Source organism: Thamnophis sirtalis, unplaced genomic scaffold (genome assembly GCF_051295495.1).
Source record: "Thamnophis sirtalis isolate CommonGarterSnake01/CBP01778 unplaced genomic scaffold, rThaSir2_p1.2 scaffold_6, whole genome shotgun sequence".
Classification (NCBI taxonomy): domain Eukaryota; kingdom Metazoa; phylum Chordata; class Lepidosauria; order Squamata; family Natricidae; genus Thamnophis; species Thamnophis sirtalis.
This window is the reverse complement of record NW_028261386.1, coordinates 26,033,651-26,061,638: the sequence shown is the minus strand read 5'-3', so window position 1 is coordinate 26,061,638 and position 27,988 is coordinate 26,033,651. Positions and strand designations below refer to the sequence as shown.

The 27,988-nt window shown below is 38.2% G+C and overlaps 1 protein-coding gene across 3 annotated transcripts in view; it reads left to right on the top strand.

Moving 5' to 3' along the window:
- Positions 1–27,988, top strand: part of KIF13B (kinesin family member 13B) — a 149,173-nt gene that overhangs the window by 11,145 nt on the left and 110,040 nt on the right. For all 3 annotated transcript variants that reach the window (XM_087717469.1, XM_087717471.1, XM_087717468.1), the window contains exon 2: positions 1,445–1,538. In XM_087717469.1, coding sequence (XP_087573595.1) covers positions 1,445–1,538 — 94 coding nt within the window. The remainder of the gene's footprint in view (positions 1–1,444; positions 1,539–27,988) is intronic.

Genomic DNA, 27,988 nt, shown 5'->3' with positions numbered 1-27,988 from the left:
TTGGAATGCTTATTTATCTGCTGCCCAAATGTAAAATAAGGTTTCAGTGATTCAAATACCTGGCTATACTTCATTTTTCTAGAAAACTATTATGAGAAAAAAGGAGATAAACATGTTAAATGCCATTTAACATGTTAAATGGCAACAGAAAATTTCTTGTCTTTCTTTTTGCCATTAAAACTAGTTTGTGGAAGGATGTTTTAAAAGGTGAATTTTCAATTAAGTGGGCTTACAACTTCGAGTTGTAGCAATGTAAATGATACACACTTGAACCTGCAATATTATTGATAATATTATTGATAATTTCCTGTGATTCCAGGAAGAAACATTGCTTGTCCTCAACTTGTCTGTAGTGAAACAAAGCTATATGTTTCTTGAGATCTAGCAATTCAAAGAGTTCCTCAGCTGCAAATGTGAAAATTTGAAAGCTGCAGTCAACATAGGATACTGTAGATGTGTACAATGTCCTCACCTTCAGTGGCCTTTCTGCATAGAGGCTCAGCTTACACAAAGTTTGAGAAGTGTTGAGCAACAAACAAGGGGACTATCATCCTCATTCAGTAGAACTTGAGGAGAACATTCTTCAAATCTGCAGATGCTGATAAGATAATATGTATGATTGTATGAATAAAAATGGAAAATGGGGATAGAGAAGTATCCTTTTTGGATTCTTTATCACTAGCTTGTACCCTGATTTGGACCAATCAGAATAGGAGAGAGAACATGGCACCATTTTTATTAGGTAAACTTGTACCAGTTTTTCACAATTGGTCTGTCTAATCCAGTATGATGTATCTGTTTTAGTCTGACTATTAGTGGTAGTTCTATGAGGACATTTGCTCTGTGTTTTCCTACATTGTTTGATAAAATCTTCATGTAAGACTGGTTCTTTACTAAGGAAGTTTTCTGTTCTGGATGTAACAATGACAAAATGTATATTGAAACTAGAGAGGAAATGTTCTTCTCCCACTTACCTAATCTAAATAATTGTGTGACAGCTTTTGTCTTCCTTCCTCTCTAGTTCTGAACTTTACAGTTCCTTCCCAGTCCTTCAAAATGTCTCTGCAGATTCTGTACAACCAGCTCTTTGGAGATGGGAGGAGCTACAGAAAGAAGTCTGCAGAAGTTTCCCCAAAATTGGTCCCTTCTCTCCATCTGTTAGATAAAAGTTCCTATCATTTTCATCTATTGGAGCTCCAGACATACTAGTGGAATGCCGACAGTTGTAATCCAAGAGATGTGGGTGATGCCAGATTTGAGAAGGCTGCTGTAACTCTTTTTTTTAGAAAAGTATAAAGCTGAATATCCTGGTAGGCAGTTATAGATAATCAGGGGACAAATTGGTTAGCAAAATAGAAATGAACCGGTTGTAATATTAAAAAAAAAACCTATGGTTCTAAAAATGGCATTTGACATGTTTATCCTCTTTTTTTTCTCATAATAGAAATAGATCTGCATACAAAATGTGTGGTAGATGTGGAGACAAACAAAGTTATTCTTCATCCTGTGAACACTAACCTCTCAAAAGGAGATGCTAGGTAAGTCCAGTTGTCTTTTGGGAAAAAAAAACACATTTGGGACAGCTTAGCTCAAATATTTTATTTGAAAACAACTGTTGAAAATTAAAGCAGATTAGTTCCTCTGAATGGTGAATGGCTGAATCAACAGGTTGGAGAAGGTATAGGTTTAATTGGAAGGCAGTGGATAATGTGTTGTTTTTATGGATTCTGACATAAAGGTATGTTCTGAGTTCTGGAGAATAATTAGAAGATTGTGTGATGAGTTTACTTCTATTTCCTTGGTTTAGAGCAGTGTTTCTCAACCTTGGCAACTTGAAGCATTCGCTTGCTGGGGAATTCTGGGAGTTGAAGTCCAGACATCTTCAAGTTGCCAAGGTTGAGGAACACTGGTTTAGGGCAAAGTAATATGTCTGGCCCCGGTGAAATGCACCTGATTAGGTCTGTTGCAAATTTTCTGATCATATTCTGTGTCCTCTTAATTGATTGATTAATTGGTTCATTCATTCATTTCCTTGTTAATGGGATCCTGGGTGATTTAACTAATTCCAGTTTATAGCAAAACCTTATTACACTGAATCCCTAACTGATTTCTGCAGTGGTTTGATTGCTGTAGTGCTTCGCAGGTTACAAGCATTTCATGTTTGCTCTGCGATCCTAAAATGTAGGGAAGAAAAGAAGAATGGAAAAAAGGCAGGTTAGAGGTAGCAGAGAAGATCCACTAAGAATCATGAAGTGAAGTAATGTAAACTCTGGATAAAGAATGGAGAAGAAAGTGATATATACTGTATATATTTTGCTTTAGCACACATTAATGTTAAAATATATCATTCTAGATAGTAACAAAATTTTACTTGAGCTGTCTTGGGTTACACCTGAAGGTTGTAATCCAAAACATGTAGAAGGTTCGGCTTTGAAAACGACCATTATCCTACCATATAAGACATAAAATTATTCTTACTCATTTTAAATGTCTCTTTGTTCATGTTCAGTGAGAACATATAAAGCAGAGATCTCTAATATTTTTGGGCCAGTTGATACAGCCTTGTGAATGGCTGCCATACTGAACATGGCCAGTAACAAAATATCCATTTTCATTGGGAGAAATTGGGAAGTTGTTCCTTACCACATCAACTTATATTTTTTTACTGGGCAGATGGGCTGGCTTCCAAAGAAAGAAATGTTCCGTAAAGGGTTTATATGAGATGCTGAACCATATTAGGAAATGAGTAAGACACACTAGGCTGTACTTTATTTTACAGCATGTTAATCTCCCATTTAGGTTTATAAAATATATATGCCTACATGTACCAAATACACATTTCACGCTATTCCTTTTGGGACTAATCGATTTAAGAAAAATGCAGAAAGAAATAAATGATGAGCCAAAGAAATTGAAGTCATAAATAATGGGGGAAGGGGGGAATGCTGCTGAATGTATTTTATATCAACCCATTTATTATACTTCTCCATTTCTTTCTGTCTTTACAAACCCCTGGAGAACATATCCATAATTTCCCTCTGTTTTCTCTCTCTCAAGGTTCTCATCAACACTTTCCAAATATACTTTTCTTAATTTTCCTCTTTCTCTCAATACATTTACTCACCCGTCATATTACCTTTTTTGTGTGATTTGATCACCATTTTCTCTGTGCGATCAGGCTAACACTACTAACACTTTCATTCATATGGGTCACCTATTTTGTGTTCACATTCATTTAGCACCTATTCATGGTTCACTTGATTCTATCTGTTCTTTTCCCTTTTCTCTTATACTAGTTAACTAAAACTATTCTCACTACATTCAGCTTACTATCATTTTTTTCTTGACTTGACAACTCTTATTTAATATTGGAAAATTAATAGGACATATGCTTTTAAATGTCTATTTTCATTTCTTACGATAGTATCTTCCATCCTTCTCTGTGGCAATCATCGTCTTATATGCTTTTTTCTCTCATGTTCAGTTTTACCATTCACTTGAGCACAACTGGTAACTATTACTAACCAATGGATCATACTTCTGGCATACATTTTATCCCTTTCATTCACAATTAAACTTAAATTTCATTGATATTTAAACCTACACTTTGATTGATTGATTGATTACTTCAGAAAGATTCCCAACACCTTATAAAACTAGAATAAGACCATTAAAAACAGTTCAAATAAACAAATACCCATGTTATCCATAAAATACAACCATGCTCAGTTCGAAAAATAATAAATACTTAACAAATTAAAAGCAGAAAAGCAGACCCCCCTTTTCATTATATCTTTAAAAAACCACTATCTGGATCTCTGACAGCTGTTCCATAAATTAGAACATAAGGAATAAAACTTTCTATACGACAGTTCCAATGAATTTTGGCTAGGGGTGTCTTTCACAAAAGCATCTCTAAAATAAGTTATAAAATACAAGGAAAACTGCTTCCTAGGGGCCCTTTCATAAAGCAGACTGTCCAATTTTAATGTGGTAATGTCTGAGTTGTACACTAATGCTGTTTCAGCTTCTTCCTAAGTAGATGTTTTGAAAACTGAAGACCGTTATGTAGTGGCAGTAATAAAAACATACAATCAAACAGGTGTATATTATGTAGAACTGAAATTGTATGAAATTTGCAGAAATAAACATATCAGTCTTTTCAAATTAAATCATGATTTTAAGCCCATGTGACTCATGTCTTACCCTAGAATCTGATAAAATATTTATAATCATACAACACAAGTAAAAGATGATATAAACATACTTCATTTGTATGATTCTTGCAGCTGATAAGGGTACTATTTTTTGTTGTTATTTTTGGTCCCTTCAAGTCAGTAGCTGGCAACTATCTGGACAAGTGTTTGTCATGTTCTTGGCAAGATTTTGGAAGTGAGTTACCATTGCCTGCTTTCAAAGGCTGAGGGAGAGTGACTGGCCCAAGGACACACACTGGCTTCATACCTAAGGTGGGATTGGAACTCACAGTCTCCTGGTTTATAGCCTGGTGCTTTAATCACTACACCAAAGTGCTTTTCACTTTTTTGGAGTACTATTATCTAAATTCAGTAGTACAATGTCTTCTTGTGGATCAAATAGAAGATGTTTATAAATAATTTTGAAAGCTGCGGAATACAACTTTCCACATCTTTTTTAATTAGGGAAATTGTTGTTGGAGTTAAACTGGAAGTGATATGGGGAGGGGGAAATGGTGGTGGAAGACAGGTTGACTGTGTAGATGCAGGTTGCATGTGAAACGGTTAAATGTGACTCATCATTTATTGATTGATTGATTTATCAAACTTCTGAACTGCCCATCTTCCTCAAAAAGGGGCTATAAGTAGCCAGAGGGGGATAGTAATTGTAATATGATAAAAACCTCTTAGATGTGTTGAGACCTTCTAAGATGGCCTGAAACCTTTTAATGCTGACAAATTTCTTCCTGAATTTATTGTGCTGGTGAAATTTCTTTGTACCATAATGGTAATGAAATGTCCTAGGATATTAAAATGATCTGATATTACTTTGTCCTTGTTTTGAATCAAACTTATGTGAAGCCTGGCTCATTTATCCTTCCTAGATTTTGGAAGAGCATTGCTGGCGGATGATGGCATTTATCAAATTAAGGCACCTCTAATCTTGTATGTGAAGTTTCTGGGATCTGTGATGGCACTATTGGTGTCAATGTGGAGGGAAAATAGGCAGAATCTGAGAGTCATGAAATCCAAGCAGAATTGAATCCAATTTAATCATAGAGAACTCTTGAAGACCATGTTTTCCACGTTAGGAAGATCTTGTATTTTGGGCAGCCCACTTTGGTAAAAGATGTCTATCCAAATGTCCAAGAAGCCCTTTTATATAGGGAAAATTTCAATCCACCTGAAGAATATTTCTACTTTGGAACTGCCAATGTGTTCTATTCTTCCTAGTCATTTCTATTGTATGATACCTAGCAAAGATTCCTTCTGTTTCTGGTGAGGTGTCCAGGAAAACTGAGGAAGGAGGCAAATTTGGGAACAACTGCCAGCAGTTCACATGATTTCCACAAGTTATTGGCAGGCAGCAACAGTACCACAAACTTTCTCTTCTGTTTTTTGGAGCTGCTTAGATTCCACTTCCCTATTGGTAGTTTTTAGATTAGATAATCCCGATCTTGATGGTAAATCACTGTTTCATGAGTCTGTATTACTACCCAAAATAATAAAGGGGAGATTCTGGCAGACAAGACAGTCTAAACACTATTTACTTCTTGTCCAATTATTATAAAGCCAACAAAAATTACTGTTCCTGAATATGTTTAAGCAGAAATGCAAGTATGAGAATCATTGGCAGCAGTGGCAAAACATGTAATTAGAATTCATGGCTCAGGGAGAGAGAGCTGGGTGTCCAGCTGAGTAATGCCGTGTTTGCACTGAACTTTCACTTCTGTCAGCTAAGTCTGCTTACTTAAGCACTGAGCAAAGTTCAGGCATCTAGATCAAGATCACATGGTTGGTTCTGTGCCTGGAACTTCGACAGCCAACCCACTTTTTAAATAAATAGCTTGAATGCTCCAGTGTGGATTTGCAAAGCCACAGGGAACATTGCTATTATTGAGAAAGAGATCAACCATATTGCTTAGAATGCAGGAGAGCAGGAATGCCTTCCCATTACAGTACAGGTAATCCTCAATTTATGACCACAATTCAACCCCAAATTTCTGTTGCTAAATGAGACACTTGAATCCCTGTATGTGTTAAGTGAATCTGGCTTCCCCATTGACTTTGCTTATCAGAAGGTCGCAAAAGGTGATCACCTGACCCCAGGGCACTGCAACCATCATAAATATGAGTCAGTTGCCAAGTGTCTGGATTTTGATCACATGGCCATGGGAGTGCTACCATGATTGTGAAAAGTGATCATGTCACTTTTTTCAGTGCCATTGGAACTGGCACTAAGCAAACTGTTGTAAATCAAGAATTACCTGTACATTATTCTTGAGTTGTATTTCTACCTCAGGTGTTGAAATTATGGCAATAAGTCTTGGATTGTGCATTTTCCTTTCCACAGCTCTTAGGAAGTCCTGGACCGTACCTAGATCAGTCATAAATGAATCCTACATGTTGGGCAATGCTTTTTAGCTGATCAGTTTAAACACCCTCCAAAATATAAACAGTTTCAGCCACACAAATGAAAAATGTAAAGATTCTGTGTCTGTAGGACCAGATGCTAAAAAAGAAATAATGCACTTCCCAACTAAATTGTAATTTTTAAAAAAGTTTGCTTTGGTGCCATTTCATAATATAAAACTTATTCAGGGTTTTTTAAAAATAACTATGTATGAGGAAAGATAATAGGAGGATCACTATACCCCCGTGTGAAGTATAATTGAGTTGCACCCTTGCAGAACAACATTTAAGAGGTTGGTTGCATCAACCCAGTAAATAGGCCCCTTTTGCTGTAGTGCAATATATGTCCTTGGAATACTGCTCAATTATGCATAGTTGTTTAGATCATGATAAGTCAGATTTGCTCTTGCTATCCCTGTTCCCATAGCTGAATCTAGAATTTGTAGCCTTCATATGTATACCTTATTTTTCGGACTATAAGACGCACCGGAATATAAGAACGCATCATGATTTTGAAGAGGTAAATTAAAAAAAAAAGTTTTTGCACTCTGCAAGTCTCCCAAACCGTCTGCCTCATTTTTTGAAGAAAAAAAGGAAGGCTTGTAGAGTGCTCCTGGGGGTGGGGGCAAAACAGGCAAAAAACGACCCGTGTTTTGCTTATTTTTGCTCTCCCCAGCCCCCAGGAGCACTTTGCAAGTCTCCCAAACCCTCTGCACCACTGGTGGGTTGCAGGTGGTACGCCCACCCACCCGCCCGCGCTCCTTACCTGTCTTTCAACTCTTACGCGCATGTGCATGGCTCGTACAGCATCTGTGCGACGCTCCGCCGAGCAGCTGGAGCATCGCGGAGGCGTTGCTGGATGGTAAGATGCGTGCGGACGCTACGTGAGTGCGCGCGTACACTGCACACGTTCATGTGGAGGATGCCGGGCCCTGTTGCAACTCACTACTGCTCTGCACGTCCATTTTTGGAAAGGGGGCGGAGTTTTGGTAGGGCCAAAATGCTGTATTCAGTGTATAAGATGCACCCAGATTTTCACCCTCTTTTTTTGGTGAAAAAGGTGTGTCTTATACTCCAAAAAATACGGTATCTTTGGATTTACAAGAACTTGCTTGCTTGCCTTTTGGCTTGCTTGCTTGCTTGCTTTATTACATTTAAATGCCACCTATCTCTCTGGTGACTTTGCAAACCTTTCAAAGAGAACTTCACAAAGCCCATTAGCATTATGAAACTATCCTCTGGAATACTCAGCCCAACTGCTTTGAAGGCATTCCAGGGTTGTCTTTGCATATACAGTATGAAAAGAATATTTTTAAATTGCTAAGTGGAGTGAAACATCCGATGGAAATCAAGGATATATGATTATAATCTGAGGTTATATTGGTGCCTCTGGGTAACATGATGCCTATCTCTGGTATAATCAGTAAAAAAAAACAAAGAGTGACTTATCTGGTTTTTAGGGAGAACTTCAATGCTGCTATTTGTGATTTTTAAAAATTGGATATGTATTTTTCTATACTTAAACTAAGGGCTCAGTAGCTAAGATGCTGAGCTTGTCGATCAGAAAGGTCGGCAGCTCAGCGGTTCAAATCCCTAGCACTGCGTAATGGAGTGAGCTCCCGTTACTTGTCCCAGCTTCTGCCAACCTTGCAGTTCGAAAGCCCATAAAAATACAAGTAGAAAAAACAGGAACTGCATTCTGTGCACCTTCGGCATTTAGTCATGCCGGCCACATGACCACGGAGACGTCTTCTGACAGCGCTGGCTCTTTGGCTTTGAAACGGAGATGAGCACCGGCCCCTAGAGTTGAGAATGATATGTGCAAGGGGAACTTTTACCTTTACCTTATATTTAAACTTACACAAACGAAGAACATGTTCCCAAATGGATTGAACACTTACCCCTGAATCAGGTGTTCTTTCTAGATTTTTTTTAAAAATTCTGGATAATTGCTTGGGCCAAGAACAAGATTGATTAAAGGCAGCACAATATACTGCATTGACATTGTTGAATGTATTTTTTTCTTGTGTTTCTTCCCTTGATACTTAGTCTCTAATTACTGTCCCAGTTGCAAACATATTTGGGAGTATGGGGCATCGTTTCTCAGTGATTTTCCTCCACAGGCCGTTTCCCTCAGAATCAATAGGGTGGAGAGGTTCAGATTTGACCTCTTTTTTTGACGGTTCTTCGGGATTCAATTGCCCGCCCACTCCTGTTTAACAATAACATGAGGCTGCTGGGTGAGGACACCCAGTATCATTTACACTCCTCATTTATACACTTCAGCCTCTAGTTTCTCAAATGATAACTTTGAATTGCACCCCCTCCCTAATGATTGTAAGCCGCCCTGAGTCCCCTCAGGGAAAAGGGCGGCCTATAAATCCTAATAAAAAAAAATAACTTCATGGTTCTGATTCAGTGTCTGAAGGCTGTCAACATCTGGATGGTTCCAATCCTGCCTTAAAAACCTGTATTTCTCCTCCAGGCATTGGGCAAAGAAGACTAGTAGCCTTGTCCTGTGCAACTGCCTTATTGTTCATTTGCTTGCAACCTATTTTTACATAAATCTTATTATTTTATGAATATTTACATTTGGTGCTCTTTGTTTCAACTGTACGCTGCCCTGAGACATTTTTGAGAGGAGTGTAAATGAATGAGTGAATGAAAGTATTAATAATGTAAAAAATGAAGTTATTGATTTTCCTATGATAAGAACAGATGATAGAGAGTAATTATGGATTTCCCCCCCATCCCATAGTCTCATATAAAACCCAGAATGCTTATAGAAGTCATGGCTTGTTATGGATGGCGTTGTAGCTTCAGTAGTATAGAACTAACCCTTGTAATATAATACTTATCATCATTTTGTTCTAGTAGATGCGAAACGTAACTCTTCTTTCTTAGAACGTGTATTCAACAAAGTGAACGTTTGCTTATGAACATTTGCACAACAATAAATTTCTTAATTTCTAAGAGAACATGAGAGGCTCTGTTGTTTGCTTGCACAGATTTTTGCAATGCTTCCTCCAGTGTTACTGCAGTTTAAAAGATTAAGAGTCGTAAAAGGTGGCTTTTGAGGAGAGCTTATAAGAGAAGAGTAAAGCCTGCCAACTTGCACTCAGAAGGAGGAATAATGCCGCCATTCTCATCTGAGCAGAGGAAAGACTGAAAGAATGGCTGGGGTAGAATTTCCCCTTCCTGAATTCATTGTCAGCTCCCTACATCCCCTTACCATCCGGTCCACCAAGACTGTTTGACAGTCTACTACTCATGGGGCTAGTTTTAGTGATATATTTCTGGAATTGGGGTATCATTACACAGATGTTCGGGAATGAAATTCTAAATTTGAGAGTCAGTGAAACCATAGAGTTGTATAAAAGAAGAGAAAATGTTTGAGCAGTAGAGTTGCGGGAGGAAGGGCGACCCTGTACCTTGTGGGATAATGCAACAAAATGTTTTGTATCCTTTATATATTGCCTTATCTCATAAAACAATTTAAATGAAGTAAATTTATACCCAGATGCTAACAGTATGTGTGTATATATGTGTATATGTAAATGTGTGTGTGTGTATACACAAGAAGTTAGAAAACAAATAGCTTTTTAAATGTGTGTTTTTTTTAATTAATATGCCTAAACAACAATAAGTAACAATACAGTGGAGGCCCTAGTATTAAATATTAAGGTTAAAATAAAAACCTATATTATATGGCAAATAATGTAATGTATTTTGTGGTTTATTAATGCTGCATTCAGCTTCAGATGTGTAAAATTTAAGCAACCTTATGCTTCTCAACATTAACGTTTTAGAAATCATAGTTAATATTGATATAAACTTTCTTTTTTCTTCATCTTGAAAGATTTAAGTAACAAAGCAAATAACAAACAAAGCAACAAGGTCTGAATAATCTCCAGACAACCCTGTGTAAATAGTACTGTACACACACAAGGCAAAAAAATAAGTATTCTTGCAGTTTTGTAGTGAACTATATACCTTTCAAGGTTGGCAGAATAGGGATACCTTTTACTTTTTCCTAATGAAAACAAGAAAGGAGAGCAAATGAACTTCCAAGAATAATTAATAATGCAGCAGCTGCCAAAAAAAGCCAACACAGTTCTAGGCTGCATAAACAGAGGGATAAAATCAAGATCACGCGAAGTGTTAATACCACTTTATAATGCCTTGGTAAGGCCACACTTAGAATTCTGCATTCAGTTTTGATCACCACGGTGTAGAAAAGATGTGGAGACTCTAGAAAGAGTGCAGAGAAGAGCAACAAAGATGATTAGGGGACTGGAGACTAAAACATATGAAGAACGGTTTCAGGAACTGGGTATGTCTAGTTTAATGAAAAGAAGGACTAGGGGAGACACGATAGCAGTGTTCCAATATCTCAGGAGTTGCCATAAAGAAGAGGGAGTCAAAGTATTTTCCAAGGCACATGAGGGTAGAACAAGAAGCAATGGGTGGAAACTAATCAAGGAGAGAAGCAACTTAGAATTGAGGAAAAATTTCCTGACAGTTAGAACAATTAATCAGAGGAAGAGCTTGCCTCCAGAGGTTGTGAATGCCCCAACACTGGAAGTCTTTAAGAAGATGTTGGATAGCTATTTGTCTGAAACTATATAAGGTTTCCTGCCTAGGCAGGGGGTTGGACTAGAAGACCTCCAAGGTCTCGGTTCCACCACAAAACCGCGGAGTACAAAATCGCGCTTGACGAAAGCGCGCATTTGACGTCATCACAGCGCGACGAAAACATCGCGCTGTGATCGAAAAATGTAAAAATAAAGCGAAAACCTTACCCTAACCCCCCCAAACCTAACCCTAAACCTAACCCTAAACCTAACACTTAACCTAACCCTAAATCTAACCCTAAACCTAACCGTTAACGTAACGCTAAACCTAACGCTAACCCTTAACCTAACGCTAAACGTAACGCTAACGCTCTAAACCTAACCCTAACCCTTAACCTAACCCTAACCCTAAACCTAACCCTTACCTTTATGTGAATCAGCTTGCTTTAATTTTAATTTTATTTCAATTTTTAATTTTTTTCGTTGCGCTGTGATGACGTCACATGCGCGCTTTCGTCAAGCGCGATTTTGTCCTCCACGGTTTTGACGGGTCACGCAAGGTCCTTTCCAACTCTGCTATTGTATTGTATTGTAATTATTCCATAGTAATAACAATAAAAACAACCCTCATCACACCAGCCCCATAACAGGAAACATCTGCTTGCGGTGGGCACAGACTATAACTATGGAATCTGGATGAGGTGTCCTTAGTCAATCTCAAACTTCAGGAAGATGGATGCTTGGGTTGAATGCCATCCCCCCAGAATAAATGAGAGCACTGATGTGATGCTTCAGGATACAAATCAAGTCCCTAAAATTCAGGATGTTTTTCCGCTGCCTGTACGTTACTAAATAACTGAGCAGTATGACCCTTTATTTTCCTCTTGAGTTGCTACTGATAATCTATTGTTGGACTCTGAATATCAGATTTAGTCATCCAAACATGATCACATTAGTGTTTTGCCAGCAAGCTGCCTGGAGGAGAAATGTGCTCGTTCTTTGCTTGTGTATTTTGGGTTTGTATGTGTGTGTGTGTGTGTGTGTGTGTGTGTGTGTGTGTGTATGTGTGTGTGATGTAAGCCCTTGAGGTTGAGGAAAAAATTACTCTCTGTGATTTAAAAACAACTCAATATGCCAACACCTCAAAATTTATACTTTGTATGCTTTGCTCCTGAAATGGTTCTTAATTATTTCATTCTTTTCAAGGAATTGTTTGCGTTGAGCAAATATCATGCCTTCTATTATTGCATTAGTGCAGAAGGCTTTCTATTATACATTAACCCAATTGAGCCCTTCACACAATAAAGGCTTCTGCAATTAAAGTAACTTTGAGGGGGGGGGGGACACTTCAAAGGTGTGGCTACCCTAAAAATAAAATCCCTGTAAAGAGACAAATTCTTTTGGAGGAACCACATATGAAAATAATGTCCTTAACAGGCAATTTTAGTCAGCAAGCTGAATGCTTACTGCTACTTATTTTCTTGTATAACTGGGAAGCCCTTTGCAAGCAAAAGTTATAAATTTGCAACTGAAGCTGAGAATCCCACAAGACAGAGATTTGAGGCCACATAATATGGTGATAGGCAACATTAACGTTTTCACACAGGCAGCATGGATGGATCCCATGGATAATTGGAGCATGGTCTAAATATGGAAGGGGTTGTCTTCATGACAGATGGTCATCCTTTACTTTCTCCTCCATAAAACATCTGGTCCTTTTGCAGAGCACAGCCTCCAGTATAGTGGCTTGTGGCTCTGAGACTGCTATTCTGTGGCAGGGGAAAAAAAGAAGGAAAAAGAGAACCTTATATTATGGGGAGGGGGCCATAGCTTTGTGAACAAGCACATGCTGAAAGTCAGGAAGCTGTTTCTTTAAAACCTTCCCCGAGTCAAAGGTTCTTTAGACTCAAGACACTCCCCCCCTCTACTTTTAATCTATAATTATGTTGAATAATAACGATTTACCTAAATAAGTCTGCTGTAAACACGATTGCACTTATTGTAAATATTACAAAATATTGTGTAAACATTGAGCTGGTAATTATTGCATCAATCCTGAGGGCAACGGTTGATGGAAGCTACTGCATTGGAAAGGGCATAGCATTAGTGCCACGGTGTCATTTAAATAGAAACAGATGTGGCAGCATTCAGTAAAATTCTGTGCATCTTTCAAAAGAAATCTTTGGTGCTCATGGATTACATACATACATACATACATACATACATACATACATACATACATACATACATACATACATCTACTCTATTAAAAAAATAGCGAACCAACTAAATTGACGGACATTTCATAACAGCCCCTTTCTGCTGTTAATGTTTAGTCATTCATGTATTCATTGTGTTTATATTTTGCGCAGTTAAAGAGGAATGTAAGAAGGTTCCCTCCGCCCTCTATGATAACAATCTTACGGAATTATATTGGCCTAAAATGTGTACCTGTAAAACATTCAGTTCTATAAGCAAAAGGAAATTTGAACTGCATCTCTTCATTCCAGGTCCAGTTCCTTAACGCTTGTTTGGCGTAATGTGGTGTTTTATTCTTCAGACAACCCAATAGCATCCAAAGAAAACAAAATGCTTTTCCTGATCTGATATTCATCAGGTGTCAAGAAAGATAATATTTGTAACTCAGGGTTGAAATGGGGGGGTCCTTGGTGCTCTTTGAACTTGCTTGTTTTCTTGTAGACGGTTCATTATTTAAACTAGATAACATCATCAATGCTAGTAATTTCTGATCATTTTGGGGGGCTATTTTCCATCCATCTGTGCAGTTAATTGGAGGTTTGTATGTGACACTGGTAGGCAGGGCATTCATGCAGAAAAAAAAGTTGTTCCTTGGTGGAAGTGTATCTATAGGTAATTTTTCCCATTTGCGTGCTTTCTGAAGCGTTTGATGCCCATATGTAGTACCAATAAAGGGAATTTGCATTGATGATGTTACCTAGAGCAGTGTTTTTCAACCTTTTTTGTGCAAAGGCACACTTTTTTCATGAAAAAAATCACGAGGCACACCACCATTAGAAAATGTTAAAAAAAATTAACTCTGTGCCTATATTGACTATATATAAAGTAATTCTCCCACGGCACACCTTACACTATGTCACGGCACACTAGTGTGCCGCGGCACAGTGGTTGAAAAACACTGACCTAGAGTACCAAGGACCCCTCATTCATCAGGTGTGTTGAAGTACAGCATTTGGATAAACTGGGACACCATATTGCAACACATCGGGAGGGAGGGTATTAATTTGGAAAAGGCTGGTTTTGGAGTTATTTCACAAATTAAATAAATAAATAGAACTGAATCCTGGCCTGAATAAATTGACTCAGATGTTTTTGGCTCCACATGACCATTCCTGACCCTACCTCCCCCCCAGGAAGTGTGGCATTATTCCTTAAATGCATGTCTTTGTGTCAGAAAACTCCACTTAGTACATTTCGACAATGGAGGGGTTATTATTATTTTGCTAGCATCCTGCATTTTAGGGTCTCTTTGCATCAACAGAGCTGGAAAGTAAAGTTTTCTGTTTAAAATTTCAAGAATCTTCCCTTGATCTAACTCATTATTCCATAGCTCTTAGCTACATTAATGAAAATTGGTGTCTCAGCTTCAGTAGCAGTTGCTTAGATAGTCTGGAAATAATGCCTTTGTATCATTCTATATGACTCAGCTATGATTTTTGCCAATACTTGTGAAGGGAATTCCTCTGAATTCACGAAAACTACATGGTTATGGAACAGATTCAGGTTTTTTTAAGGGAATTCATTTCCATCCCCGATACACTCAGGCCTTCTGCTGAAAGGAAGATTTTTAATTAATGAGATCCTTGGGGACAGCATAAGATACTTTTCTCTTTGTCTTCCTTGACATCTCTGTAGTGCCAGAGACAAAGGCAAAGAAGGTCATTTTCTTTCTCCATATAATCCGCATTTTATAGAATATTTTTTAATTGAAGTATATCTTCTTTATAAGTGTTTTTTAACAGAAAGGTAATGGCTGACCAGAAAGTAACCTTCCTTTTGAGCAGTAGTATTTGCCTTTTTGACAGAAAATCCAGACAATGTGCCAGCATTCGCTCTGTCTTCTATTTGTAAGAATTTCTATATACTTTTAACCAACAGCTTTTTTTGTATCTGCTTTGACATTCTCACAGAACAAGACATTCATACTTGGAAGCCTTTGATTGGCAAAAGCAACCTGTCACTTGGTTATTCTTTGTTATAAAAGTTGACTATTTAACTTAAAATCTGGTTTCCACCGCCTCTCCCCACACAACTGCAGTTTCAAATTGTTAGAAGACTGTTTATAATCCTAAGAAAAGGAACTTGAAAAATATTTCAGATTCTTTCGTATTAGCCTGAGGTTTTTGGAATCAGGACAAATAGTTCATGTGTTGGCTTGTATTGTTGTGATAGATTTAGCTTCCTCTAATTTCAGATAGTTCCTGCAAATAAGATGTATGTGCCTACACAACACGGACACGGACACACACACACACACTTTAGTGCCACTTTCTAGGGAAGACAGGAACAAAACATTTAAGTCCTTTATGCCGATACAGGATACACTGGGCATACTACTTTCCTTTCTTACTTTCATTAAAATGCAAGGGTGGTTGAAAGTTATTCCAGGTTAAAATGCCATTTTCTTTTGATTTTGTCTTTTTTAAAAAATTGGTGGAGGACAGAAGGAAAGTGTAATACTTAACACAGGGTCCTGGAATTTGGGATGTTATTGAACTTGCCTTGTTTAGTGTTGCTGAGAGTTGACTATTTGTCAGCTTTCCACATCTTCATTGCCTTCTAGATACTCTGATACTGATGCTTCAACTCCCAGAATTTCAACTATAGGTATACCGTGTTCCCCCAAAGACAGGGTCTTATTTTCAGGGAGGTCTTATTATTTTTGAGGTGCAGGAGGTGGCAAGCATGGGCTTGCCACCTCATGGCTGCTGCTGCATTACAATATTTTTGGGGAAGGCTTATTTTGGGGGGGAGGGATTATTTTAGGGCATGCTCTCAAAAGCCCAATTGGGTTTATTATCCAGGGAGGGCTTATTTTTGAGGAAACAGGGTACCTATTCATTTAGTGACCATTCAAGTTACAACAGCACTGAAAAAGAGTGACTTATGACTGGTTTGTAGCATTCCCATGGTCACATGATCAAACCAGATGCTTGGCAACTGGTATATATTTCTAACATTTGCCCTGTCCTGGGGTCATATGATCACCATTTGTACTCTTCCCAGCTGTCTTCCAACAAACTCAATAGAGGAAGTCAGATTTGCTTAATGACCACATGATTCACCTAACAACAGTAGTGGTTCACTTAACAAGTCTGGCAAAAAAGGTTATAAAATGGGCCAAAACTCACTTAACAACTGTTCCATTGCTTAATAATGGAAATTTTGGGCTCAACTGTGGTTGTAAGTTGAGGATTATGTACAGGTCATATACTTTGTGAGTAGAAGACTTTGTTAATTTTAATCTCACCAGCCTGACTTCCAAGCCATGCTATTACCCTTCTATATAGATACGGTATATACCCTTTTGCATGGCAGGGGTTTGGAGAAAGCTTGATCAAAACTACTTTTCCCTTCTTTGAGTCTTCAAAGCAAACAAGTTGACTGTGACAATGTAGGCTAAAGAATTCTGGATGTTGAAGTTCACACAGCTGTGGGAATATTTCTAAATGGCTTTTAAAATCCTTGGCTCAGAAGTGGAAACAGGACTTGATGATACATATCTTCCCCAGCAAAATTTCTTACCTCTTTTCTCCATTAGAAGCTGCCCACAGAAGCAAGGCAGCAAGCAGCCATCTGTGTTCTTTTCCATTGCAAGTTAAGAGCTCACAGCTGCCAGAAGTAGTTTCTAGCAAGCTGAATGTATTACTTTGTGTTGTGTGCATGGAATCATTTTGACCTCAGTTCAACTCAGAACTGTGTCGTCTCTATCAGATGGTAGCATATCTTCTTCTTTGTCCTCCAGAGCACTCTGACAAGGAAACCTAGCACCTTTTTGACTCGCTAGAAACTTAACTTCCTTACATTGCAAATACAGGTCTGAGGCATATACATTGCTGAAATGTGACCAAGTGTAGCATTGTTTTAAGTGCATGTATTGGAAGTATCATTGAAAAATGCCCATTTCTGTCCATCCTCTTTTGCAGTGATTCTTTTAGTACAATTGTGCAGAAGTTAATTGGGCAACTACATGCACTGTGATCCTTGTTGCAACTAGTTTTACAATCTAATCCGATGATGAGTCTGCTGGTGTTTTCTTCTCGAATTTATTGTTGCTGTCCCATAATCCAGCTGTTTTGTGCAATCTAGTTATTTCTGTTTCACCCCTTTTAGCCCCAGATTATCTACTGAACTTTCTTTTGCACTATTTGGACGGGTATATTCAAAAGACATGAATACAAGTATATTAGCCAGGCCTCTTTCACTCTGTCTTAGGGAGACTTGTAAAAAAAGGACAAGGGATTGTGTATATATGTTTTTGATTCCTGTGGCTAAAAGATACTTTGGGGCTTTTGTTACAGTGCTGTATGCTAAACTTTGCAATAAAACAACGGCAGTACTGTCCCTTTCTGAGGGTTTTATTAGTTTGTTTTTAATTGGTAGTGGCAAATTGCCTAATTTCATTTGTGTTTACAAGAGGCAGAAATAAAAGAGAGCTCAGAGGAGTCTTAAAAACTAATCCTGGAGTGAGGCTGACCTGTTGCCATGGTGTTGCCTTGGACCAAATGTGGTTCCTGGCTGCCATGCAAACTTGTGGCAGTTCTGTTGCCCTCTACTGTTTGGGGTCTGAGTAGGTGGACAATACTAATAGCCTGTTTGATATTTCCCAATCTGGCACTCTCTGAATGCATTGGATCAATTCCTGTAATCCCTCCTGCCATGAGAGTCACGGGAAGAATTAGAGAACTGAAGAGCAGATCAGGAGGGTATAAATTTGGAGAAGACTGGTGAGGAAAAAAGATTACTTAGCAGAAAGGATGTTGTTATGGCTAATAAAATTATGCGCGGTATGGGAAAAGTGAAAACAGAGCAGCCTTTTCCTCTTCCCATTGTGTGCAAACTTGAGGTCATCCAGTGGCATGAATCAGCAGGAAATTCAGGAGCAGCTGAAGGAAAGTACATCTCCAACAACTTCTAATAAATGTATGGAACCTGCTTCTACTTGATCAAGGGATATTGGACTGGACGGTTTCAAAAAGGAACAAGGCTCTAAGAAGGTCAACCAATGGCTGTTAGTAATGTTGGCTAAGTAGGACTTCACATTAGAACTTTTACAATCAAATACTGGCAGCAAAATGGGTTTCCTATAAATATCTAGTTCAGTGTTTCTCAACCTTGGCGACTTTAAGTCCTGCGGACTTCAACTCCCAGAATCCCCCAGCCAGCATAGCTGGCTGGGGAATTCTGGGAGTTGAAGTCCGCAGGACTTAAAGTCGCTAAGGTTGAGAAACACTGATCTAGTTGGTTACTATCGGACATATTGGAAATACAGTGTGGAATAAGATAAACTTCTGTCAATCCAAGGTTAATAACACAAATATATTATGTGCTAGATGACTTATTATTTGCACACTCAAGTATTATTACATCTTCATTATGCTATATATATATATGCATTATTACTATTATGTTGTTATTTTTTCCCTTTCCTGTATAGACAAATAAGTAAGACAAATAAGTATAAGAACATCAGACCATGGAAGAGATATAATGAATAACTGGGTAGGGATAGAGCAGCCTTAAACAGTCGAAGAGCCATTTGCACCCGTTTCCCATAGAAAAGAAATCACTGGAAGCTACAAAACCCTTTTGATATTTAAAATGAAGATGACACTGCATATATCATTTTTTACCTTTATGCTATGTATAAAAAAAACTATAGTGTGTTGCATGTATGAAATCAATGGACTGCTACAGAGAAAACACATTTTTATTTCCGCACACAACAAAAACATTTTTAAAAAAAATGGGTCGAAAAGCTCAACAAATCACGTGCCTGCGGGTGTCACACATTGGCTGTTGTGATGCATATTTTGAGTGACAGGGAGCTGCAGCAGAGGGATGAAAGAGCCACGTGTGGCTCCAGAGCCGTGGGTTGCAGACCTGTGGGATAGAGGAAAGCTAAGAAATATCTTATCTGCAAGCCCAGCTTAATATAAAACATGAGGAAGAGCCCATCTCTAAATTGTATAAAGATTCACTATTATTAGATTGATTGTTGTCACATTAAAGTAGCTGTGAAAATTTTTAAAAAATACTTTTTTACAATTGGACCTCTTACATTCCACCAAGCATCATATAAAAAAAAAATTCCCTTCATTTTTCCTTTCTGCTTTCCAATATTTGCCAGCATGCTGGAGCAGATTTAGCAGGCATATGGGAAATGTGAGATAATAAGGAAGGATCTATACTACTGATGGCATCTGTGTTATTGGCAAACTAACACCATTGGACATCCATCTCTTAAGTTCTGCCTCGAAAAGCAATTTTGCAAAGTCAGGTTCCTCTGAATCTTAGCTTACTATTTGAGCTTCTTTTCAAAGAGGCAAGGAAAAATTGTAAAATGAGATGTGTATTCTTACTGAAAGTGCAAACTGTCATTTGATATGTGTTTTAATAGCACAATTTTTCCATGTCACGTTTGACAGTCAGTTGGTTCTCTTATCCAAATCTGAGGAGGTTAGGTTTATGTGAGGTTAAGAGGTGCTGAAATTCATCCTAAAACTGGAGATTATAAAAATAAATTGTGGAGATGAGATGGCAGACAAAAGGTGGTTCTTGTTTTAGAATCAACTGGGGTGGCAATTTTTTAATTGCTGTTATTTTAAAGGGGTTACATGATCAGCCAATAACAGTCACACATAAAATTGAATTATTTTCATATAATAAGCATTTGAGGGTTGATGAACAATCTAAAACATTATGAAGGGGTTGATGAACCGAAGAGTTTGGAAATCCTGATCTAAATAGTAGCTGTGTGTAGGAGACTAAGACCATTTTTGGCACTGAAGGACATGGACTTATTCAACCTCCCCAAGACTTGAGAGAAATATGTTGGCACTACTTAAAAAACTACTACTTACACAGTTGTTTTTTTAAAAGAAAGAATCAGGCCAAGATTCTGTCCTCAATGAAAGTTCTTTCTTATTTTAACATACCCCCTCCACCATCATGAGATGTCCTGAATTTTATCTGATATGATGGTGTTCAAACATTATGTTCTGCTTGTTGGAGGAAGTAGTTGGATATGCTAAGGTTGCAGTGTAGCTTTGGAATGCCTATTTTTTTAAACATTTTATTTTAAAGAATCAGTGTTTCCCTTCTGCCCCCTGGAACAATTAATGGAAGCCTGTGGGTTAGATTTGCAGTCTGATTCTTCCGCTGGGAATATTTTGCTATTAAGTCATTAGAGTGCCGATACTGAGACATGGAGAAGGGAAATAATTGCAGGGTGAGAAGAGAGATTGCTTCAGTTGCCATGCTGAGGAGAAAATAACACTGCATTGCCTTTCCAAGCTGAATTTTTCTCTCAAGGGAATTCAGGATAAGATGGGCTTCCAACATTTTAAAGCAATACACTTAATTAGAAACTTCACAATTACCAGTGAACAAAGTTGGTAGAAAGGCAGTTGAAGCAGTAGTTGCAAATTACAAAATATATCTATAAAGCCACATGACAGCTACATTATCGATATTTAATGTACATCTGTTCCAAATGATCCCCAAAGCATTTTGGGCCCCTTGAAGCTTTTAGAGTTGAGTGCCCAGTTCTTGTTTTAAGTGTGTGCCGCAAAGCTACATAGAACAAGGCTTGAGATGAAGGATCACAGTCTCTGCACCAAATTTAGACACTCGAATCAATTACAAAAACATTACTCATTTGCAAAATTATTCAGTCATAAAATTTTGGACATCTAATCTGACGTTATAATTGTTAGAAGTATTCTTTCAAGTGTTTAGGTGTCCTATTTTGAGATGGGATTCTCTTAGGAGCCAACTGTTTCTTCCTTTTTGTTTGTTGTCCTTGCTTGTTCTTTCTATCCATTCATTATCTCTATTCATACTTCAAGACTCCTACATGTCATGGGAGAGTCCAAAAAGATGTATTTTTGCTCTTTTAACAACTTTAAATTGTGTTTTGCTTCCTTTGTTCCCTGCTGTTCACTTGGGCAGGCAGTTGTTGCATGATACGCTGATTCATAGTTGTTTTCGAGAAACTCTGAAATTTCCTTTTCTCCCTGTTGATGTTTTAGAAAGCCTTCTTTTTCAGTCAGACTGCTTCAGAAATCCAGAGTGTGTGCCAAGCTAAGCTAAGCAAGGCTCTTGTTAGCCCTAGCCCAAGATTGGGTATCCAAGTGCAAAAAACAACAGAAATATTCCCTGATTTAATCAAGAATAGTTTCTAATCCAAAACAGGCGGGAACCTTTCCAGAGTTTCTCTGGAACTTCTCTGCAATAGTTGTTACCAAGAGACAACTATTCTTTCTGCCCTTCACATTATGCCCTGCCCACCAGTGTCAGACACAAATCTCTAATAAACTGCATACAGCATGAAGGAACCGTCAAGAACACACATACCAACTCTGACAGGGCAAGCCACTAGTATATAAAAAGAGAGCATACACCACTTTCTTTTAGCACTGATAATGTTACCTAGTTGGATAATGAAACATCTGCAAGAAAACAAACACACTCAGAGAGCACCAAGAAGTTTCTCCTTCCTGACAACCTTTTCCTTTTAGCTAGATTAAATTGTTGTTTAGTCCTTATTTTGTAATCCTAGTGAAAGGTACTGTGTGTGATCAATTGTGGAATTATTTCTTCTTGGAGTACTAATCTGAGAAACTATTGTGGAATATTTTTCTAAGTTTGCTTAGCTGTGGAGACTTGAATATAGGTAAGGAATAGCATATTGGCCATCTAGAGGTTGAATCAGAATGTAGCCTGATTCTTCTTGGATGAGATTAAACATTCAACTAGTCAAGCATCCTGTGTCCAACGCAATGTATCCTGGAATCTCATAAGTAAGTTGGAAGATAAATAGCTGACTAATAGTCTCCACAGTTTTATTCTATGTAAAATTATTTCAAAATAGTAGGAGCCCTGGATTTATCCTCATGGAAATATTCAGGTTCTATCGGTTTCATATCCTCCTTCAGGAGTAGAATGGCACACAATATATCTCTCTAGAATTGCCAGGCTGGTTGGAGGCTTTATACATAATAATAGTAATAGTTGTCCCTAATAATAGTTAGGGACTGGGTGGAAATGCAGGTGCCTGACTGCTTTCCTGAAGCCATTGCTTCTGTTCTTGGCTTGCAAAAATTATAAGGGCTTCAAGCATTTGCCAAACAACAACTTGGCTCGGATGTTCTGTGTAGACTTGAGGACTGCCTGTTTCACAAACCAGTTTTGTGAACTTCCTAAAACATCCATTCATTCTGTTTCATTGTTGATTATCTTCCCCTCTGGAGAAAGAGCCAATGGGAATTATTAACAAGGTTCCCCCCCCCCCTTTAAAACAAGCTTTGGAAATCAAGTTAAATAGGAGGGTCTATCTCTAAATGAAATGTGTGTGGCTTTCTGAATCAGTTGGAAACCTAATCATGGATAGGTTTTATTCAACCTATGAATAAAATTCATCCCCCTTCCATAGTGTTACAAAGGTGAAATAAAATAAGTTGAAAGAACTAAAGATCACTAATGTAGTGAATGTGCAGGTCCCCTATCAGTCAAGGACCTGCCTGACATAGACTAAGGAGACAAGGCGCTCCCACATTCGCATGAGATGGTCTAAACACAAATGTATCAGATAAGGGAATCGACTTTTTTCTTCCTAAAGTGGAACATGCCTGATAACACTGTGGGATGAGCTACAATCTACTCTTAGCTATAAAGAATAAAAAAAATAGTTGTTTTGGAATCCTGGCCTTGAGAAGGAGGGATGGGTTGTTTTGTCTGGACAAGCCACGGAGACGTTTCCCTCCACAGTTTAACCTTTTCTATTTACAAAGCCTTGTTTTTAATAGTAAAGGAGTTGGGAGGAACCTTGGAGGTCATCTAGTCCAACCCCCTGCTCACACAGGAGACCTATACTAGGGATTCAAACCGCCGAACTGCCAACCTTTCTGATCGACAAACTCAGCATCTTAGCCACTGAGCCACCTAGCCTTGTTGAGTGATGTATGTAAGAAAAACTAATTGGAGTCAGGATTGCTGGAAAATGTAACTGAAAAGAAAAAGTGGAGAAGAGAGAAGAGGGAGGAATCCTTGGATTGGGACTCCAGAAGCCTTCAAGGATTCAAAAAAGACTCTAAACATCTAAAGATGGTTCCTCGGGACTTTGAAGAAATAAAACTTTCTGAATTCATAGAAAACATAGCTAAGGTGTTTCTCTGGAGAATAGAGTTTAGAGATTGGAGCCAGAAGGTAAAATAATTACATTGAATTGTCCCTCAGCTATTTTATTTAAAAATTTAAAATATGTGAGAAACACATGTATTCATATAAACATTTAAAACCCAAGAGCAGTATAAAAACTAATAAAAAATGTTATGACAAATTTCTATGTGTGGTTCTGTTGGGGTTTTATCAGTACTTTTTATTTCTTTTACTTATTTGTCTTTTGGTGATTTGGCTATGTATAGTTAAAATGAAAGTTTATATTATTCCTCATTTTTAAAATAAATGTATTTTCTTCAATTGCACTTTCTTGTTCTATTTGCAACTCCTGGAAAAAGGAGGGGAAGATGTGTTTCTCTGGCCATGTGCCTCAAGCTACAAGGGCCAAGAGATGATGATGTTATATGTAATTTTCCCTTGAAATCATTATAATTATCATCACCATTATTATGACCTGTTTTCTGGCAAGGAAGTGCTCATGTTGTGGGATTCCCTGTCTTTCTCATCAGCCAGAGTGAAGGAGAGGAAGCCAAGGTCAGGGCATTGCTGTCCTCTAAAGCTAGATGGTGGCACTTGTGGAGCTGTTGTGCCAAGGTGGGAAGGCCACGTTGTGTAAAACCTACAGGATTTGTGAGAGAGTGTGCGGCTGACAGCCTCTCCCACTTTCGCTCCCTGAACTCAGCCAGTCCTGCTGTGACTGATAATTAGCGTCCCATCTATTTCCTTCCTTTTTCTTACTCTGTCACACATTTTAGCAACTGGGATTTTTCTCAGCAAGATGTAGCTTATGTACTAACTTACTGTTGAGAAGTTGAAAGCATGATATTAATACTCTACATCTGCCGAGGGTCGTTTAATCAAAGCCTAATGTGTTGCTTTTTAAAGATGGCGGAAGAGGATGAGAAAATTGGCTATGCTTCCTAGCAGGGCTTTCATAGGAAAGATTTCCTGGAAAACATCTGTTAAAATGAATGATTCCCACTTGCAGAATGTTTGCCACCTGTCATCGTAGCTAGCTAGGTTTTCAAATAAACATAGAATATAATTTCATATGCCTGTTTCTAATTTTTAGAACCCTTTAACTTGCTGAAATGTTTTTAAAAATAAATGTGTGTGTGTGTGTGTGTGTGTGTGTGTGGGTGGGTGGTGGGTTTCTACCGGTTTGGACCGGTTCAGCCGAACCAGTAGTGGTTTGACAGCCTGGGTTGCTGGAACCGGCAGCAGCCCACGCCCCCAAACCAGTTCTCCAGGTGGCGTCATTGGCGGCACCATCTTGTTTTTCAGTTCTGTGCATGCGCAGAACAATTTTTATTGCACTGCACATACGTGCACACAAGCAAACCGGCAGTAGTGCCTGCCCAACCCACCCCTGGTGTGTATTACCCCCCAGTTTCTTTAAAATCTCAGCAGAGAGGCTTTTGGAGTATTGGAAAAACTTTTAGTCTGAAAAAGGGGCATATAAGTATTTCAAGCAAAGCAAAGCACTTACTTTGGCATTTTCAGCAATACTCTTTTTGAATGAAGAAGTAGAATTGTTTATATGGAGAAAGAGGCTTTTGTTTCAGTTATGCTACTGGGGGGTCCTTGGTGCTCCCTGAGCTTGCTTGTTTTCTTCCAGACATTTCATTACTCAAACTGTGTAACATCATTGGTACTAGTAATCACTAACACTGGTGATGTTACCTAGTTTATGTAATGAAATATCTTCAAGAAAACAAGCAACCTCAAACAGCATCAAAGAACCCTGAGCTACAAATATTCTCCTTTATTGGTAATTCTGCTACTAGATGTTGTTGCTGCATACATGCAGATATGAACACTGGGGACAGGACTAAGATCCTTGGAAAAGATGCAGCTGCTTAAGGCAAGTGCTATCAACCAGCATCCTTTGTCTTTTCATCCAATAGATTGGACAGCACTACTTGCTAATATTACTTCCCTGAATGAAAGTGCTTCTACATACATAGTTGCTTAGAATAGTTAATATTTCCCAGGTCAAATCGTTCTCTCTTTCAGATTAAAATTTTTATATATTCATGCCAAAGCCATGCCATCTTTTTGCAACAGTGATACACCAATATAAGATAAAGGTAAAGGATCCCCTCGCACATATGTGCTAGTCGTTCCCGACTCTAGGGGGCGGTGCTCATCTCCGTTTCAAAGCCAAAGAGGCAGCACTGTCCGAAGAGGTCTTCATGGCCATGTGGCCGGCATGACTAAACATCAAAGATGAACGGAATGCTGTTACCTTACCACCAAAGGTGGTCCTTATTTTTCTACTTGCATTTTTACATGCTTTCGAACTGCTAAATTGGCAGAAGCTGGGACAAGTAACTGTAGCTCACCCTTTATGCGGCGTTAAGGATTCGAACTGCAAACTACTAACCTTTCTAATCGACAAGTTCAGCATCTTAGCCACTGAGCCACCACATCCCTCTATACCAACATAGGAAGGAAGTAATATAATAGGAGAGCATACAACTATGGTTTCTATGGAGAAAAAAGGATAGGGAAAAGTTCCTCCCTCTTTTAATAGTAAAACTATATCAGAACATTTGATATATCAGAACACTATATCCAAGGAGACTATGGTTCAGTTTTGCTTTGTTGATTGTAAGAATCTCATTGTATTTTGATTATTTTGGCAAAGGGGAAGGAACAAGGGGAAGAGATTTACTTGATGGTCCAGGAACCCAAATTAAAGTGAGATAGGCTTTCAGTGTATTGCATAGTTCTGCAGTTGAAATGAGACATAATATACAAAATCAGTGACAGAAAATTTGAAAAGAGAAAATCTTGGGAGAACAGAAAGAAAGAACAAGTAAAGATAAGACATAAAAATCCAGCATTAAGAAAAAAAGGAATAGAATATATTTTTTAGTATTTTTATCTGCCTTTCCATATATTTGAGATGACAAGAGGCATTCACACCTGCCAGTCCTTCATAAATACAATTATTCTGGGTGGGTAGGAGAATAATATACCGCATATTGAAAACCAATTCAAATAATAAAAAAGTAAGAGAAGTTTTTGAAGAACAGATGGATGGATGGAATGTATGCTAAGTATAAATGTTGAGTTCTTCAAAAGTTGGACTTGCAGGAAAAAGAAAATGGAAATACTTAAATACTCCTTAGGGAACTCAAATACTTTTCATGCTTTGCTATCATCTTTCCCTGGGACATAGCTACTTCTCGAAGTGCTGCTGAGTATTGAGCTTCCATTAGATTGTTCAGTGCCCATCTGTTACTAAAATCTGGACTTGTTTCCCTTTCCCATTTTCTGTTTCTATCCATCCCTTTCTGACAAATCTTGAAGTATTTCATATCATATTTTTTTTTTAAAAGTCTCATGTATGTAGATTTCCAGCATTTTCTGAAATGACCCTTCATTGGAAATGCAAAACAAAAATGACAACATAACTCCAGAAATTTAGCAGGAGGAATCAGGAGTATAACTGCATGAAAGAATTCATTAGCAGGTTCTTTCACACATAGGAAAATTGTTGCTTATCTTTGTGTGTCTGTGTTTGTGTATGTGTGTGTGTGTGTGCATGTGCGCTAAATTAGCTCATCCCCCACAGTTCTTTTTCCTCCCATCAGTGAAAAGCTGATTAACACAGAATGACAGAAATAGGGAAGATTGGGCTGCATTGCAGAGAGGACATAGAAAAATGCAATATCCACAATTTTTATAATATACTATAGACAAATCTGAGGTGGGGAAATGTTAATTATAACAAGTTATTTTTCCAATTTTCTGCATTAGATGTATTTAAGCAGATAGTCCCATTCTTCCCAACTCAGAATGGAATCTTGCAAATTTATGGGAGGCAACAAGGTGATTTCAAAAATGCTGGGATCAAAAATTAGATTGTATATTGTATTTCTATTTCTATCCCAATGTACTTATGAGAAAGGAACAAGGAAATCTCCTTCTTATGTCATTTTTGGGTGATCCCTTGATCCCTACATCATCTTCCTTATCATTTGAGCAAAAGAATATTAGAAAGTGCTTGTTTGATTCCTTTTCTTGCCTCCTGGCTTCTCTTTAGCCTAATTTAAGGTTCTCTTTGTTTCTGTGGAATACATAAGGTAATGGTTAGAAATTTGTGCTTGGTATCTATTGGCTCATTCAATATATATTTTATCTATCTATCAAGAGCCGAGGTGGCGCAGTGGTTAAATGCAGCACTGCAGGCTACTGCTAGATCAGCAGTTCAGCGGTTCAAATCTCACCGGCTCAGGGTTGACTCAGCCTTCCATCCTTCCGAGGTGGGTAAAATGAGGACCCAGATTGTTGGGGGCAATATGCTGACTCTCTGTAAACCGCTTAGAGAGGGCTGAAAGCCCTATGAAGCGGTAT